This window comes from Hylobates moloch, unplaced genomic scaffold (assembly GCF_009828535.3).
Source record: "Hylobates moloch isolate HMO894 unplaced genomic scaffold, HMol_V3 SCAFFOLD_9, whole genome shotgun sequence".
Taxonomy (NCBI): domain Eukaryota; kingdom Metazoa; phylum Chordata; class Mammalia; order Primates; family Hylobatidae; genus Hylobates; species Hylobates moloch.
In genome coordinates, this window is record NW_026652284.1 from 105,018,811 (window position 1) to 105,036,482 (window position 17,672).

Below are 17,672 nucleotides of genomic sequence, written 5' to 3' on the forward strand. Positions count from 1 at the left end.
TGCAAAAGACAGAATTAGCAAATGAAAGGAAGTCGAGATCATGCTCTGTCTAGGCACAGAACTCATTTCGTCTGCCTGATCACATTCCAGGTATATCTATGGTGGAGTCAGAGGTGGGGACACATAGGCAGGAGATAGCTTCCTACATACTTCAGGAGCTGCAGAGGAAGCTCTCAGTGGCTCCCACCTACTCCTGGTGCAATCCCAGCAAGACCTATCAGAGAATGACCTGAAGTGTTTGCTAACACTGCAGATTCTAAGCCCCACCCCAGATCAACAAAAAGTCTCTTGGGATGGAGCCAGGAAATCTGCATTTTAACCCATTCTCCGGGACACTTTTGCTCGCTAAAAATTACACACAGCAAGATTTGAGAATCACTGCACTAGATAAGATGCCACATGCCCCTTTGCGCCCTTGGAAGCAGGGGTGTCAGCTAGGTCCCAGTGTCCACATCTAGCTCCTTCAGACGTAATCCACGGTGGTGAGCCCTCAAACATGGGAATTGGGAACTGAGACATGCTTTTTGGTAGGCTTTGGGTAATGGGTTTCAAAAGCCTTGAAAACAACACACATTTTGACCAAGGATAAAAAGACCTTCAGGGAGGCTGAGGCAGGAGAATGGTGTGAACCCGGGAGGCAGAGCTTGCAGTGAGCCCAGATAGCCCAGATAGCACCACTGCACTCCGGCCTGGGCGAAAGAGCGAGACTCCTTCTCAAAAAAAAAAAAAGGCCTTCGGGGGAAACCACTGATGTAAATCAATGTCTAGTCACAAGGATGTACTTGTTGTAGGGTTGCTTATAATTAGTAAAAAAAAAAAGAAAAAAAAAAAAAAAAAAACTGGATGCAACCTAAACACAAACGAGGGAGGTACTGGCTTCCGCCTCAGGGCTTCTGCGCATGCTCTCTTCCCTTGCCCTGAACACGCCCCCACCCCCTGCCCACACCTTCACAGTTCCTAAGTTGTTGCTCTAACGTCACCTTCTCTGCGAGGCCCGCCCTAACCACTCTACCTAAAAACAGCAATAGGCCAGGCACGGTGGCTCAAGCCTGTAATCCCAGCACTTTGGGAGGCCAAGGCGGGCAGATTACTTGAGTAGGAGTTCGAGACCAGCCTGGCCAACATGGTGAAACCCCATCTTTACTAAAAATACAAAAAAAATTAGCCAGGTGTGGTGGTGCATGCCTATAGTCCTAGCTACATGGGAGGCTGAGGCAGGAGAATCGCTTGAACCTGGGAGGCAGAGGTTGCAGTGAACTGAGATCACGCCACTGCACACTCTGGTCTGGGGGACAGAGCAAGACTCCATCTCAAAAAAAAAAATTATATATATATAATAAAAACAGCAACAGTGCTTTTTCCCCATTGCACATAATCCTTCTACTATACAAGAGAATTGACTTATTCCGTGCGTCTCCTTCACCTGCACTTCACTCCACTGGAATGTAAGTTCCAGGAGGGCAGCGATTTGTGTCCATTGTGTTCGCTGCTATCTCCCAGCACTTAGAACCTGGTACTAGTAGCTTCTCAAACATGTTTTGACCAAATGAATTAATTAGAGACATACAAAGCAGTGCAACACCACACAGCCATTAACAGTGGCACTGCTAACAACTACACACACGGAAAGGCAAGGATACCAGGCCGCTAAGTGAAGAAAGAAGTTTCTGACACAGTCTTGGCTCCCTGACCCTCTGCTGAAAATGTGCGAACTCTTGTGAGTGTGAACATAACCCACTTTCTCATCAAGCGCTTGTGGGTGACTTATTTTTTACTTAACTGAAGATTCTAGTTTTTCTTCCATTAACTTTATATTACTTACATAATCTTTGAGAAGTAATCCCTCATGAAATGCTCTCAAAACATCTGCTAATTTTTTTTTTTTTTTTTTTTTAGAAAAAAGCTTCCTCCTCAGTGACTTAATTAGGGTGTTCCTAATTAAGGCCAGCACAACATCAAAGAGGCCAGGTTCCAGGGGACCCCCGTTCCAGGTCAACTTCTGGTTGCAGGATGACCTCAGTCCCTCCAGCGGAGGCTCAGACAGAGGGCTTGGCTGTTGGCTAGTCCTGGCTCTGCTCCCCGCTCCCTGCTTCCTATTGGGGTGCCTCATCCAATTATTCAGGCCCTCGATCACATCCTGCTGCCGAGCGGGCTTTGAAAGTTCAGTAAACAGCCACTTCAAAACAAAGAAGGGCCATTAAACCAAACTCAAAGACTTCCTTAATGGCTGCGTGCTCGGCTGCAGCAGAGGAGTCCAGCCTCAGAAGGGAGGTCTCCCTGGGAACTAATCCCTGAGCTCTCCCAGCCTCCTACTGCAAATATCTGCCCGCTTCCTGCTTTGCACTCAATCACTCGGGGTGCAGAGTGGTTACTGGAGCGACCCTTGACAGAGGGGCTCCTCCAGCAAAACAAACGTGTGTCGTGTGGCTGCCACCTTAGACAACCCTATTGCACACTTCAGTCTCACAGCTCAGCTGCTCCCAAAAACTGCACTGGCCTGGCCCAACAACTTCATGTCCATGGCCAGGGCATATTCCTCCTAATTAGAGGGAGACCCCTTGAGCTTCTGGAAGAAACTCAGAGGCGAGTCTAGATTTTTGTGTGTTTTTATCTGTCTCATCCTGAGTCCTAATGGTACAAATAGAGCGATCAAGGAGATGAATGAAATACACCTGTTACAGAATCTAAACTGCTGGGCTGCAAAAGCGAGAGACAGCCCACCCAGTCCGGTGGAGAGGCACACAGACCCTGGAGCCAGACTGCCTGGACTCAGCTAACTCCCAGCTGTGCTTCTCACTAGCTGTATGACACGGGCAAATGGCTTAACCACTCAGCACCTCAGTTTCCCCATCTGTAAAATGGGAATTATAATAGTTACTAAGACTACCTCGCTGGGTGGTTGGAAGATTAAATAAGTTTGTGTCAAGCACTTAGCATAGTGCCCGGTTTGCAAATAAATGCTTTTAAAATGAGCAAAATAAAACTCAGTTCCGAGCGAGGGTGTCACCCAGATCAAAAGCCTTCCTGGACTCCGTACTCCCACCCTAAATGGGAATCAGAGGCCCTCCCCAGAGGCCCCACACAATCTTGGGCTGATCTCTATGGTGGTGCAGATCACACTGAACTCTAATTACCTGCCTGCCTGTCTCCTAGACTGAGCACTTCAGGGCAATGACTGTCCATACTGTCCACAGGTGTTCCTCCACCCCCAGCAGCACCTGGCATGCGGGAGACATGCCATCTTATTTGACGAATACATGTACTGTGTTCTCTCAAATTACTTATATGTTGAACGTTGAAAAGCACTGCACTTGTCTCTATTGCATTATCAAACTGAAGACATAGGTTGCTTCTATTCTTTGAAACATCTGAGTGCCACTATCAGCAGGAGGCTCTGCCAGGAATTACTAGGGTGGCTCAAATAGATACGAGCATTTATTTAGCACTTATTTCATGCTAAGCCCTTGACTTTTACTTTATTTAATACTCAACAACTTTAAGAGGGAAGGATTATTCACCTCTTCTCCCGTTTTACAGGTAAGAAAATCAAGGCTCAGTAAACTTAACTTGCTCAGAGAAATAGAGCTAGGAAGCGCTAGAGCCAGGCTTCAAGGCCCAAGGATAACCTCTTTTTAAGGTAGGATATAATCAATACTAGGTAGAATGTCACAAAGAATGTGAAAAATGGCTTTAGTGTTATCCACCTTTGAGGGAAAAGGAGGCACCAGAGAATAAGGTCACACTGTCTGATGGGGCCTTGAAGGATGAGAAAGATTTCAGTAGGCAGCAATGGCAGAGACAAGACAGGACAAACAACAAGAGTGAGGAGCACAGGCTGTGTTCAAGGAAGCCTGGGAGTCCGAGTTAGGGAGCGCTGGACACATAGCGGGCCACTCAGCTGGGGCCAAATCACAGGGGTCCTTACACAAAAGGATAAGGCACGACTGCCACATTCGGCCCATGGGAAGAACCCAGATGTGGCCAAGACTTGGGAAGCTGCTGCTACAAGGCAAACTAGAGGCACAGGATGGCCACTTTTGGTGGTTGCCCCAGAAAAAGGAGGAAACTCAAAGGACGTAGATGGGAAAAGATGACCCTAACAAAGCAACTTCCCTGCCCTGGGCCTCAATGTATCTGACTTACAAATGTCCTAGCCAAGTACCCCACCCTCTCCTTCCCTAATAAACAAAGAGTAGGGTTTGCAAATACAGAATGCAAATAGGTCCTGCTGGGCCAGCTGAACTTCGTAATGAACTCAGGGGTGATTTACTTAGCAAGAAAAAAACTCAACTTCTCCGTTTCCTGCAACTTCACTGCAAGCTCTAAATACAGCTCCGTAAGGGTGGGGCAGTGTCTGCCTAAGAAATGGAGATAATTACTCCACTGATTTTAAGAATTCAAAATACCTCATTCCCAAATCTACAAGACAGAACAGTAACCGCTTCTAACACTTGAGTGCATGTTTGCCAGGCAATGTGTGAAAACCTTCACAAGCAATGTTTCATTTCAGAATCCTCCAACAACTCTATCAGGTTCATTAGACCCATTTTACGGAAGAGGAAACCAAGACTCAAGAGAGATTAAATAACTCGCCCATGGGATTTGAATCAGATTCCTTTAACTTCAAGGTCAACTCTAGCTCCAGAATTTCTATGGATGTAGGTTTAGGGGCAGTGTTGTAGCCAGCAGAAGGTAGAAGATAGTCAGAAAGCTGTGTTGCAGAGCAGGCACACTCTAATTATCTAGATGATATGTTATAGATCTGCGACTGTTCAGTACGGTAGCCACCAGCCATACATGGCTATTTAAATTTAAACAAATGAAAAGTGACTAAAAATAAAGTCAATTCCTTGATTGCACTAGCCACACTTCATGTACTCAATAGTCACACGTGGCTAGTGGCTCACGTATTTGACAATTTCCATCATCGCAAAAAAATCACATCGGACAGAATCAATAAATCATGGCAAAGTATTCTAAAGATCCTTTGTTGCTGCTTATTTTTATGTTTCAGTTTATTTACTTTAACATTTAACTCTAAGGCTTTTTAATTTTTTTTTTTTTTTTGAGACAGAGTCTCATTCTGTTGCCAGGCTGGAGTGCAGTGGCATGATCTCAGCTCACTGCAACCTCTGCCTCCCGGGTTTAAGTGATTCTTCTGACACAGCCTTCCGAGTAGCTGGGACTACAGGTGTGCGTCACCATGCCCAACTGATTTTTGTGTTTTTAGTAGAGACGGGATTTCACCATGTTGGCCAGGATGGTCTCGATCTTTTGACCTCGTGATCTGCTCACCTTGGTCTCCCAAAGTGCTGGGATTACAGGAGTGAGCCACCGCACCCAGCTTAATTTTTATTTTTAATTGTGGTAAAATACACATAAAATGTACCATCTTGACCATCTTTAAACATCACAATTCAGTAGTGTTAAGTATATTCACATTGGTGTGCAACTATCGAAAGGTACTTTTATATTCAGATTTGGGTAAGATTAAGGCTTTTTTATTTATTTATTTTTTTTTTTTTGAGACAGAGTCTCACTCTGTCACCCAGGCTGGAGTCCAGTGGCATGATCTTGGCTTACTGCAACCTCCACCTCCTGGGTTCAAGCAATTCTCCTGCCTCAGCCTACTGAGTAGCTGGGACTACAGGTGTGCGTGATCACGCCCGGCTAAATTTTGTATTATTTGCAGAAACAGGGTTTCGCCATGTTGGTCAGGCTGGTCTCGAACTCCTGACCTCAGGTGATCCACCCACCTTGGCTTCCCAGAGTGATGGGATTACAGGTGTGAGTCACCTCACCCGACCAGAAAAGGCTTTGAGGGAAGACTTACACAGCTCAATGATTCTCAACCTTGGCCATCACTAGAATTACCTGGGGTGCTTTTCAAAATCTTCATGCCGTGAATGTACCCCAGGGCACTAATCAGAGCCCTGGCCCAGGCAGCAGCATCTCCAAGCTCCCAAGGAAGGCAATGGACCCTGCTCTGTAACCACACGCATACTGCCAAATGAGGTACACCTGCCTAGAACCTCGTCTGCTGGTGAGACCCACTCCCGCGGCCCTTGGAGCCCCTGTTGCATAGGAGGCAGCCGAGGAGACCCAGGCAAAACCTGCTGTCCACCTCCATGCCCAGGAAGCTGCTGGTGCTGAGTGAGCTGAAACTTTCTACTGCTTTGAGAGAAAGCAAGCAAATAAAAAGACACACAGTTCAAAAGGCACTCAACTCAATTGATTTTTTTCCACCCACTTACACTAGACAGGAAAAGAAAAACCACTTAGAACCTATGGCCAAGGCCAGATACGCCAAGAGGCAGCACAGGAAGGAGTTTTGTTGGTGAGCCCATCCACTTCTTCAAACACAGACTTGCAAGGGCCCTTGTCCAGCCCCCAGAGAATCTTAAACAACCCAAATCCTCCCATTTGCTCAGTAGGTAAAAACACTGTCACCTCCAAACAAATCGGGAAGCAGGCGAGATGAGAGAGCCCCAAGCCTAGGACTTCAGGCGTTGAGACGGGGACTGCTCTGGAGTGGATTCTGCGCTGGGAATTGCAACTTTTAAGTTTTTGGTTGTTTGGTTGTTTCTGATTTGCCTTGGTGGCTCATACTCAGATGAAACCTGCAGTCTACTGCTAATTCAAGGGAGAACCTCAGCAATCGTGACAATGGGCTTCCTTAATGCTCAGCCAATTAATTTACTCCTCAACTTCATTTTCCTCTCCTGTTTGCTACTTAATAAGGCCATATCAGCAGTGCTATCTCCAAATCTGAGTTAAACAGCTCACGGCATCAGTTAGTTCCCTTTAAATGGCCCCAAAATTTCTTGTCTGACATCCTAGGCAGCTAAATCTGTCCTCTGGCTTTTGTTTGGTCTGGGGTGAGGTATTTATTTGTTTTTGCAGAGGTGTGGGTTTTTGGGGTAAGTGTCCTGAAGGCAGTTCCGAGAAGTAATGGGGAACTCAAAGCGACCTCATTTGTCTATACACAATTCGAACATCTAAATGGTCTCGCTACAGAAGGAATCTTGCCAGCTATCGCCACCCATGCCTGCGGAAGATGGAAAAAGCCGAGTTGCAAATTGGAGATAAAGCATCTAATGAATCAATAGTTTCAACCTTTTCACCCTCCAAGCATTTTAACAGCCTTAAGTGAGCTAGCCAAATTGACAGACATCATTTTAGCTTTTTTCCTTTTCCCTGTGGCTGAGGTGCAAAAGAAGAGTTCAAAGGGCAAGAGGTCAGCAACTGAGAACACACGGCACACAGGGAACATACTTAAATAGTGAACAATTTTTTAGTATATCTGAAATGCAAATTTAATGGGACATCCTACGTTTTTAGTATATCTGAAATGCAAATTTAATGGAAAATCCTACGTTTTGCTGAAATCATTATGCCACGTTTGGTGCCTGAAACACCACTGATGCTCAATAAATACTACGGAATGAGTATATGTTACTCTAGTAAGAACTGGGCAATGGCTGAACCAGGCAAAATCCAAACTCAGCTTACCTTCTATGCAAACCAGGACCTAGGAATGACCTCTCTTGATTTGGAGCATTACAAACTGCGGAATTTCAGAACATAAAGGTTCACAGCATCAAGCTAGAAGTTCCAAAAAATGTGACTAAATAGTAAAGGGTTTTCACAAAAACTAAATAGGAAGGGGTTTTCACAAAGAAACACTCAAACCAGGCCAGAAACGATTTCCAAACAACAAGATTGGCACCCAAAAAACCAAAAAGATGAATCTACATAGAAGAGGTCCTAAATCTCTGGGCACCCATCCCAGGCAGTTCCTGCTGTCGATTTGATGACACCTTTACTTCACCTTCTTCTCCCATGGGCCCAAAATGAGGAAGCTGTAAAACCCTGGCCAAATACAACCATTTGCTAAGAGAAAAGCCAACATGGGGCCCATCTGTCTTTTACAAGTACTCTGCTTGTCCTGCTTTTGTGTGGCTGTCACCGTTTACAGGGAGCAGCCCACCTCCCTCAGAGCACCTGGCTGAGGCCTTGGCTGGGTTTTCAGTATTGTCCTGGAGAAGCTCTTTTTCTGAGGCCTCCAAGGGAACTCCTGCAGAGACTGATGCTCTTCTCTAGGCTGAACCACAGCCCTTCCTTCACGGCCACCATATTGGATTCGCATTACCTGTTTACAGCCCACAGGACAAGGAGCTCTCCAAGGGCAGAGCCTGGCAAAAGGCCTTCCACACAATTGCCCTCCATAAACAGCAAGGAAGTGTACCTGTCTTCTGATGGGAACCCCAAAACAAAGCAGTGAGGGGTAAAAAAAAAAACCCTGAAATCACTATCCAGTGTTGGACCCACTACCCACATTCTCTATCGTATGATATGGGAGGGAAAATATCACGACGTGGCTTCGAACCACAAAAAGATTTCCATGAAATTCAAGAAGTCCCTTTAGCAGTTCTAATTTTAGGCAAAACTTAGGAGACAGGATAGTGATGGCAAACACAGGTGGGAGGCGGTGGGGAGGAACTGAACAAGGCCTCTATTCTGCTCAGCACAGGTGCTGGTAACAGGACACTCCTGTCTAAAGTGACACATGGGGTGAAGGAATCAGGTGTGGTTGGGGTTTTCTTGCGCCAGTCACATTCTGTACTCCTAACCTCGTACAAAGTTCTCCCCGCAGCAGGCCCAGTTCAGCTCTCGACATGCTGATTCTTGAGCGACAAGGGTGAAGAAAATATTTGATTTCAGACATCCAACTTTGTTTTTTTAAACCAAGTTAATTATTAAAAGAAGAAAGACATCCGCAGAGTGAGCTGTCCTCAATTTTGACCAGCAAAGTCTCCTGGTATTAAGAACTCCCCAGACATCACCAAAATCGATGCCGGTTCAATGACTCAAAAGCAAAGGCACAAAGCTGCTGTTTGAGACAATGGAGCTCTCCCTTCCCAGGGCTTGGATAGAAACTCCAAAAAGATTCCAAGACCTCCTTGATGCAGTCAAGATTGTCTACACATCAGAAGGCAGTCAACAGTCACTTCCAGACTACTGTTCCCCGGACAAACCAGCTATGGGCTCTTTCCTGCAGCCACGTGAATATCTTGTCTCCCCTTTCCTCTGGAACCAACTCACACCAGCCAATTTGATCAGTGATTTACTAATTTGCATGGATGGGAGGAAAGGCAGCCAGTAGGTGATTTTGCACAACACCTTTCATTAGTGACCACCACCACAGCAGGGTAGGATAAACGGGAAACAAACCACCAGGCTTCCTCTCGTCAAGGAATCGATACGTTATTTACTAGCTGCTGCTTGCTTTACATAGTGCTGTTCCCAGGTGGAGACAAAGTCAGGATTTCTTCCACACCCTACCCCCTGAAAAGGATAAAACCCATGCCCTGACAGCCAGCCGAGGACTTAGATGAAGTAATACAAGAAAGCACAAAGAATCCTCTCTCTCTTGCTTTTCCATGTCTTGAGGTTCTCTGGTTGCAGAAGATGGAGGGTGCTAGGCCTTGAAATTATTCCCTTTTTTTATTGTTTTCTTTTTTTCTCCAAAGAGGAAATTGACTCCCTTCCTGTGCTGCTGTACATTTTGAAGAATCAAATGCTACTAATAAAACCATTTTCCTTATCCTTTTCTCACCCAGCCTAACATCGCTTCTGAGAAAATAACCTAAAAACTTTTATCAAGATGGCATTCCAAATGGGTTTCCGACATTTACGCTTTTCCCTGAGAGCAAACAGATAGGAGACCAAAGGCATTATAAACCCATTATGGGAGCTTAAAGAAGAGAAAAAGAGGATAAGCAGGTCATTAGAAAGTCAGTTGATTTCAGATATTAAAAACTGACTTTTGTTGCTGGTGACTTCATGCATCTGCACACTATATACTGCTTATCAGATCTGTTCAAATTTTAAAACTTTAAATTTCCATTTAAAATGTCACTGTCATCTAATCCATGATGAAGTCTCTTAAGAAGCAAAGTCCAAGAAAATATTCAAGAATTGTCTTATGCATAAACAATCTTGGAAATCAGACACTCTTCATCTCTCGAGTCTCCAAAAGTCTTAAAACTCTGCAGAACTCAAGGCATGTTTTAGTCTTCCATTCCACCTTGCTTTCAAAATTTTACTGCCAAAACAAACAAACCAAAAAAAAAAAAAAAAACCTTTAAAATAAATGATTTCCCATGGGATACTGAACAAACCTACTAAACTCAAACGGAAAGAATTCAGGATACACAAACTCTAGATTCCGCTGTGACTGGGCATTAAAGAAGATGTCTTTATTTTTAACTGGAACCATGCAGGGGAAAAAACACCACCTTGGCACCTGTGAGTCCCCAGCCAGGGCATACTGCCACGCAGCCACAGGATGGCAGGTGGAAAGCAGGACAGCCCACCCTTTGGGCAGGTCACCTTCTGAACGGCTTTCGATTCAAACCAGTGAATGGGAAGAAACGAGCCTGGATTCTGGATTAAAGAACAAAGAGAAAAAACTCCAGATGTGATCACTCCAGGACTGCAGTGGACAGATCCGTCAGTGTGCATTGGGGGCAACAGAGTGAAAGGGGCTGTCTTTCAACAGGGAATAATCCATCTAATTCCAAGTGCCTGGATTATAAGCATTCCTGGGCAAGCAGAGTCTGGCTGCAGATTATGCTACGCTAAGGACAATTTGTGACAAAAGGCACGAGAGCTGTAGAAAGATTTCAAAATGGACAACACCAGGACAGAGGCACCTTGGTAAAGTTCACCCTGGGTGAGGTGGCAGTTGATTCTGAAAGGTGGAAGCAGGCCATGACAGCTGAGCATTCCTTCCCAAAGACCATCTCCGAGGCACGAAGCCTCTCTAAACCTTACACTTCATCAGACAAAAGCTCCTCCAGGCGCCCAGGCAGCGGCTGAAGAGGGGCTGTCCACACCCACTCGGTGCACAGCTTTCCAAACCTGCCCACTCGTTTTGGAAGCGAGCTTTTAATTAAACACCACCTCCCCGGATCTGGATCTGTTGAGGCAAACTGGGGCTGGGCCAGAGCCAAAGAGAAGCTCCCTAAATACACATTAAAAAAATAATTTCCCCCACCGCTCCTAATTCCCACCTCCAGCCAGCTCGCGCGGCTGGTTTTATTTCCTCTGGATGAATAACACGGGGCCCTGATCTATCTCTAGGCACCAGAAAATCCACATCCGAGGATCAGGTTATCCGCAGTCCCACCCTTTGCAGGAAAAAGCCAGGGTGTTGTTCCCCGCCCCCACACGCGCGCGCACACACACATGCACGCGCGCACACACACACCATCTTCACAACCCTTCCAAGAGAAAACCTAGAGTGTGTGTCCGTTTGGGTCTGGGAGGGCGGGATACAGTTATTTCGGGGGCACCAATCTTGCCTTCAGGCTCAGCTGGGGGAAGGCGGGGCCCCTGCAAGGCTGCCCGGGAACTTCGGCCCCGCGACCCGCGGGAGGGCTGAGAGAGGGCACGCACACCTTTACCAGTTTCGGAACAGCCCAATTAATAACTAATTTGCTCAGATCCCCCACTCCAAGTAGACCTGACAGCCAAGGAGGGACTGGCTTTCCCTCTCAGTCTCCTAGGCTAGGGGACTCCTTCCTGCGCGCGGGCAGAGCCCCCACTCCCTCCCGACCACCGCGCCAGGCGCCCCCACCCCGTGCCCGGGGGAATCAGGTGTCCTCCCGGGCATCCAGTCCCCGCGGGTCCCAGACACTCACTTCAGGACAGACAATGGGAAAACTTGGAGCCAGTGCCCTGAGCCGCCGAGGGGAAGAAATGGTGCCGCCCCCTGGGACAATGAGCGGGGAGATGGCTTGGGACAGCAGACACCCCCACAGAGAAGCCGCCCGCCCAGTGACCCAGCAGAGCCCGGAGCAGCGCCCCGGGTGAGCAAGTGACACCCGGGCCGGGAGCTCCCGCAGGTGGCCGGCGGCCACGGTGCAGGGAAGGGCCGGGCGCCCGGCCCGGGGTGGAGGCGAAGCGCGGCGGCGAGGTCAGAGCGCGGCGACCGGCGCCACAGCCGCACCCCCGGCGTCCTACCTTCATGTCGCTGATGATGGTCTGGAAGAGGCCTCCGAGCGCGCTGCATTCCTTCTCAATCACAGCCTCCATTTTCCCGGCTCCGGCAGGGCGAGGGCACACACGCGGGGCCGCTGGACTGCGCGCGGGGCCGAGGCTCGCTCACCCCAGGAGGAATTTCACCTTCCGAGAGACCCACCTCGGACTCGCAGCCTCTTCTGCAGCGAGGACGGGGTGCACCAGACCGACTGTTCTCTGCCCAAAATAATAACAGTAATTTAAAAAGCCAAACCGCTCTGTAGGGTATTCGCCTACAAGCAGCGCTCGGCTCCTGGCCTTAAAAATGCCGGGAGAAGACTGAAAATCAGGCCACCACTGGTGCCCACTACGGAAACGGCAAAGCCCATCTTGATGCAGAGAAAATCGCCCGCTGACCCGGGGCCAGCGCCATTGAAAAATGCAAGATTTTCCAATTTAATAAATTTTTCTGCAATTAAAAAAAAATCGCCCAACAGCAGAGCGGGTCAGCTCGCGGCGTCCGGATCTGTTGCTCGCAGCTGCGGCCGCCGCCTCCTTTTCACTCCTGCGCGCCCGGCCCCGGCGCTCGCTCTGGCTGGGCTCCCGGGGACGTTCGGAGGGGCGCACGCGCGCTCGCGGCCGTGCGTCCGCCGCGCGGGGGCGCGCTCTCGCGGCCGTGCGGCCGCTGCACGCGGGCGGGGCTGGGAGCGCGCGCCCGAGAGGCGCGTGGGGCGCCCGCCGCAAAGAGGAGCCTGCTGGTCTGCTGGCGGGCAGGCGGCGCTGGGCCGGAGCCTCTCCCTCCGGTGCGCACCGCGCACCCTCTCCTCCCCCGGCCGCCCGTCGCAGCGCGGAGAGGGCGTGTCGGCACCCTGCCTGGCGAGCGCCCACCCTACAATGGCTGCGAGAGCGCGGGACGGAGGGTGCACCGCCGCTCCCCGGGGACTTGCGCGGGTGGCGCGCCTAGCCCAGAGCCCGCTTGTAGTGAGCGCTCAGTAGGGCGGGAAAGCTGCTGCAGCTACTGCGGCCTTCTGAGAAGAAGCCCATTCTCTGATGTCAGGACTCCATCGCCGAGTCCTGATTGCAAATAGCAAAATACATAATTAAGGAGAGTTCGGGGGCGTGTCCTGCAATGGGATGCCGAGTTCGATAAAGTTGCAGGATGCTGGGAAAGTGGATTGATTTGCTGTTGCTAAATGAATGGAAACAGAGTCAGAGCTTCTGTCCACGATCCATCAGTCTATCGAGATTGCTGATTGCCTATGACTTGGACGGTTGATGGTTTTCAGGCCCACTGAGAGCAGCCAGCGTTGGTATAACCGCAGGGAGCCCTCGTGGGAGGTTGAACCTGCAGAGCGCAAATGTGCCCAGGTTGATTTGGGGCCTAGTGGTCCGTTTGCACAGCTCCACTGCCTATCTGCATAACCAGGAGCCCTCATTCAGATGAACGCCAAATGGGCCAGAGGGAGGAGAATCAAATGAGCAACTTTTAAAAGATCTTAAGACATAAGCACCTAACTCCGGACAGTTCCTTTAACCCTTGAGCTAACCCTTTGAAGCACAAAACATAACAAAAGAAAAGACTGGGGGGAGTGGGGCCAAAAGAAACCAAGTGCAAAATGCTGTACACTTGTGTCAGATTCACTCCGTAATGGGAAAAGGTCTGGCTTTGAAAACTTTATGGATCAAAGGGATGCATGGAGTTACACAGCACAGCTGCAGAAGATAATGTTCCCCTGGATCACTCTGCCCAACTCTTAACTGCAACCCACCTTCCCCACCCGTCTCCCCGAAATCACCCGGAAGGGTGTTACCTTCAGGAAGCAACTGATCTCTTGATCACCCCTGCTGGATCCTGTCCCCAAGGGCATTCAAATGCATCCGACTCATCTTCACCTTGCCAATAACGGGTGCTTGACACATAGTTTGCTGCCAATCATTATTGTGACTTTAATACTATTGATATTCTAATGATCAAGATGACTGCTTGTAGAGCCAGATTGCCTGGATTCAAACTCCAGTTCACAACCTACTAACTGTATGCCCTTGGGTATGTTACTTAACCTTTCTGGGCCTCAGTTTCCTCATCCATCTGTAAATGGGGATAATGATGGCATCTACCTGATAGGACTGTTCTGAACATTACATGAGCTGATCGATGAAAGCACTTAAAGTGGTACCTGGCATCTCGTAAATGATCATTCGATAAATCTTATCAACAGAAGAAGCAGAGATGAGGCCAAGGCTCATGTCCAGCCCTGGCCCCATTTCACTTCTGTAACATTGGCATGCTGTCCCAGGGACATTGCTGAGGGTCTACTGTGTGCAATCTGGGCATTTTATATGTATTATGTCTACTTGAAGGAAATTATCATTCTGGTCCTCGTTTCACTGTTGGAAGGAATCCAACCCTGGTTTTCTGACTTCCATGCCCCAGGTCTCCCTTTTACCCAGCCTCCTGAACTCCTGGGATAAGGGCCTTAGCCCAGTGGACACTTGGTCTAGCTTTCCTGCCACATGCTTAAATTTCAATGCCCCAAATACCCCAACTTTAGCAATGTTTGCCAAAGCACACCTCTCTTGCGGCCTTTTTCCCTGGGCCTGACCACCAGGCCCTTGTCTCTCACGAGAACTCCTTGAAAGGGAGGCTGGAAAAGTGTTCCCAGATGCAGGAAAGTGGGAGTGACACCTGGCCCTTTTTTTTTTTTTGAGACAGAGCCTCACTCTGTCACCCAGGCTGGAGAGCAGTAGTGCGATCTCAGCTCACTGCAACCTCCATCTCCCAAGTTCAAGCGATTCTCCTGCCACAGCCTCCGTGTTGGCCAGGCTGGTCTCGAACTCCTGACCTCAGGTGATCTGCCCCCCCCTCGGCCTCCCAAAGTACTGGGATTACAGGCGTGAGCCATCGTGCCTGGCCAGCTGTCATACATTCTTTCCTTGTTTCCAGATTCTCCTTTGTTTCTGGCTTTTGGGGACTTCCCTTCTTTTAGACTAGCTCTGCATATATTTAAAGAGATTCTGATTACATTTTACCAACTGTGTCTACGTGGCTATGGCAGGAGGGGTTTCAGTTTATGGAATCTGCCTCTGCGACAATAGGGTGTCCCTTTTTTGTTGTTTACATGATGGAATGTTGGGTTTTGGGTAATGTATAATATTTTACACTTTTACGTAAACTCAGATGCCTCTGATGGATTCGAAATAACCAGATATATTTCTGAATTGCTTCATATGGTATGTAAACATAAGGTTTTCTAAACTAATATATTTTTCATGCTCTTTTATTGCTACTCTGACCAGACCCTTATCTTACTTATAAAATATATATTTTTCTTATCATGCTTATATGGTACAGAAAGAGCTAAGCCCCAGAAATACTGTTAATGAGAGAGAGATCAGGTCCTGGACAGTCTTGGTTTATAACTTGCAGCAGGGATATCTGCTCCCCTGAGAGCCCAGTTCTCCATATCAAGGCATTGCAGAAGTCAAATTAGTAGTCAGCAGGCAGCTTGGGAGCACATAAACAAAGCAAAGGAGATTGGATGCTCCTAGGAGAACAAGCGTGGTTTGGCATAAAGCAGGTGCTCAAGAAATGTCTCAGGAATGGAACCCAACCAGGTTCCTACCCCACTAGAGAACAGACACGATGTCTTGGCGACCTAGAACCATCAGATACGGCCTCTCTTCCTCAAACAGTCCTGGAGAAATACAAAATGTTATGACTTCTTTCCCCTTTTGGATCTTCCAACCCCGCTATTTGACTTCCACGATTGGAAGCTACAAACTGGCCTACAGAGGAGTTTTTAAAATTGGGAAATTTAAAAAAAAAAAAATTGGGAAATCTAAAAATATTTAGAAATTGGGAAACTTCACCTCAAGGAACAAAGTTTCATCACTTCCAGGAAGACAGGAACATGTGGCAATTCAGGGCTCACATTCCCACCTGGCCTAGGCCTGGGGGGCAGCTGGTCCTTGCGGGGAGAACTTGCTCTTTACGCTCTCCGCCACCCCCTTCAGCCTTGCTACTGATCAGTTCATCACCTTTCATTGGTTTCCTGCCCCAGTGACACATTCTGGACATTAGGGTTATATTTGGGCATTTTCCAGCCTGCCATCCACAAAACACATACGAAACATCTCTTAGGGTGAGTCAAAGTGACAGATATTTTTAATTGATCCTCGCTAATTTCATTTTCAAAAGGGGCCTGTTTCTAAATGGGAACTCTTATATGCTGATAACTCCCGAATTTGTCTAAAGAATTTAATGACTCGATCAGAAAGAATTCTGCTTATAGGTGACCATGGCAAGCTTAAGCCAATTTTGTTTCATAGATGAGCTATGGTAACAATAAATATACAAATAACTAACCTTTAGTATATACTTACTGTGTGCCAAGTACTATCCTAAGTAATCTCACTCAATCCTCACAAAGCCTTTGGAGTTAGCACTTCGATTATCCTTATTTTACAAATGAAGAAACTGAGGCACAGAAGGTGGGTCAGGAGGGAGGAAGCAATAGAGCTAGAATTCAAACATAGCAGCATGACTTCGAGCCCACTGTCTTAACCACTTCACATAACTGCCTCTAATGCAAAGACCCCTCTCGAAGGTCAGAAGTTTCACAAACACTGCCTTAAGTCTCATGGCTAACTGGGAGGCCCCACAGAGCAACCTGGCTGTGCATTAGACTCACCTGAGGAGCTTTTAAAACATACCCAAGCTTGGCTGGGCACGGTGGCTCACTTGTATAATCCAAGCACTTTGGGAAGCTGAGGTGGGAGGATCACCTGAGCCTGGGAGCTCAAGACCAGCCTGGGCAACATAGTGGGACCGCATCTGTACAAAAAATTAGCCGGCTGTGCTGGCGTGTGCCTACAGTCCCAGCTACTCAGGAGGCTGAGGTGACAGCATCGCTTGAGCCCAGGAGGTCAAGGCTGCAGTGAAATGTGTTCACACCATTGCACTCCAGCCTGGATGACAGAGTGAGAACTTGTCTCAATTAAAAAACAAAACAAAACAAACAAACAAACAAAACAAAACCCAAGCTTGAAGCAAATACCATAATGGGGTAACATTTGGGAAATCTAATGAAGGGAAAATGAGATATCTTTGTACTATTCTTGCAACATTTCTATAAGTCTGAAATTATGTCAAAATAAAAAATCAAAAGAAAAAAGAATGAATTAGAATAATATTCATTGACCTGGAGGGATTTCTGCAGAAATTATTGTGTTCATAGTAAGATCCAGAAAAGCATGTGTTATGTGATCCTACTTCTGTAAAACAAACTAACAAAATCCATCCACACACACCCATTCACGTATACACATGCGTCTGTATGTCTTTATGTGATAATGGAATAAAACATGCATGATACATTTTTAAAAATTCCATAGCCACCCCCCGCCAGAGGTTCTTCTTGAATTGTTTAGGAGTAGAACCTGGTCCTGGGTACTTTCTTTCAAAGTTTCCTAGATAAGTGTTCTTAATGTTGCCACACATTTGAATCACCTGGGAAGCTCTGAAACAGCCTGATGGCCAGGTGACAGCCCAGGACAATTAAGTCAGACTCACTGGGAATGGAGCCCAGGTATGGATGTTTTAAAATTCCCAAGGGGATTCCGATGTACAGCCAATTTGAGGACCA

The 17,672-nt window shown here is 47.5% G+C and overlaps 1 protein-coding gene across 6 annotated transcripts in view; it reads right to left on the reverse strand.

The window, feature by feature from the left end:
- The window catches only part of MTSS1 (MTSS I-BAR domain containing 1), a 180,549-nt gene extending 167,929 nt beyond the window's left edge, over positions 1–12,620 (reverse strand). For all 6 annotated transcript variants that reach the window (XM_058443919.1, XM_058443920.1, XM_032760387.1 and 3 more), the window contains exon 1: positions 12,031–12,620. In XM_058443919.1, the coding sequence (XP_058299902.1) occupies positions 12,031–12,102 (72 nt within the window). In that variant the 5' untranslated portion in view covers positions 12,103–12,620. The remainder of the gene's footprint in view (positions 1–12,030) is intronic.
- Positions 12,621–17,672: the final 5,052 nt, after the last annotated feature.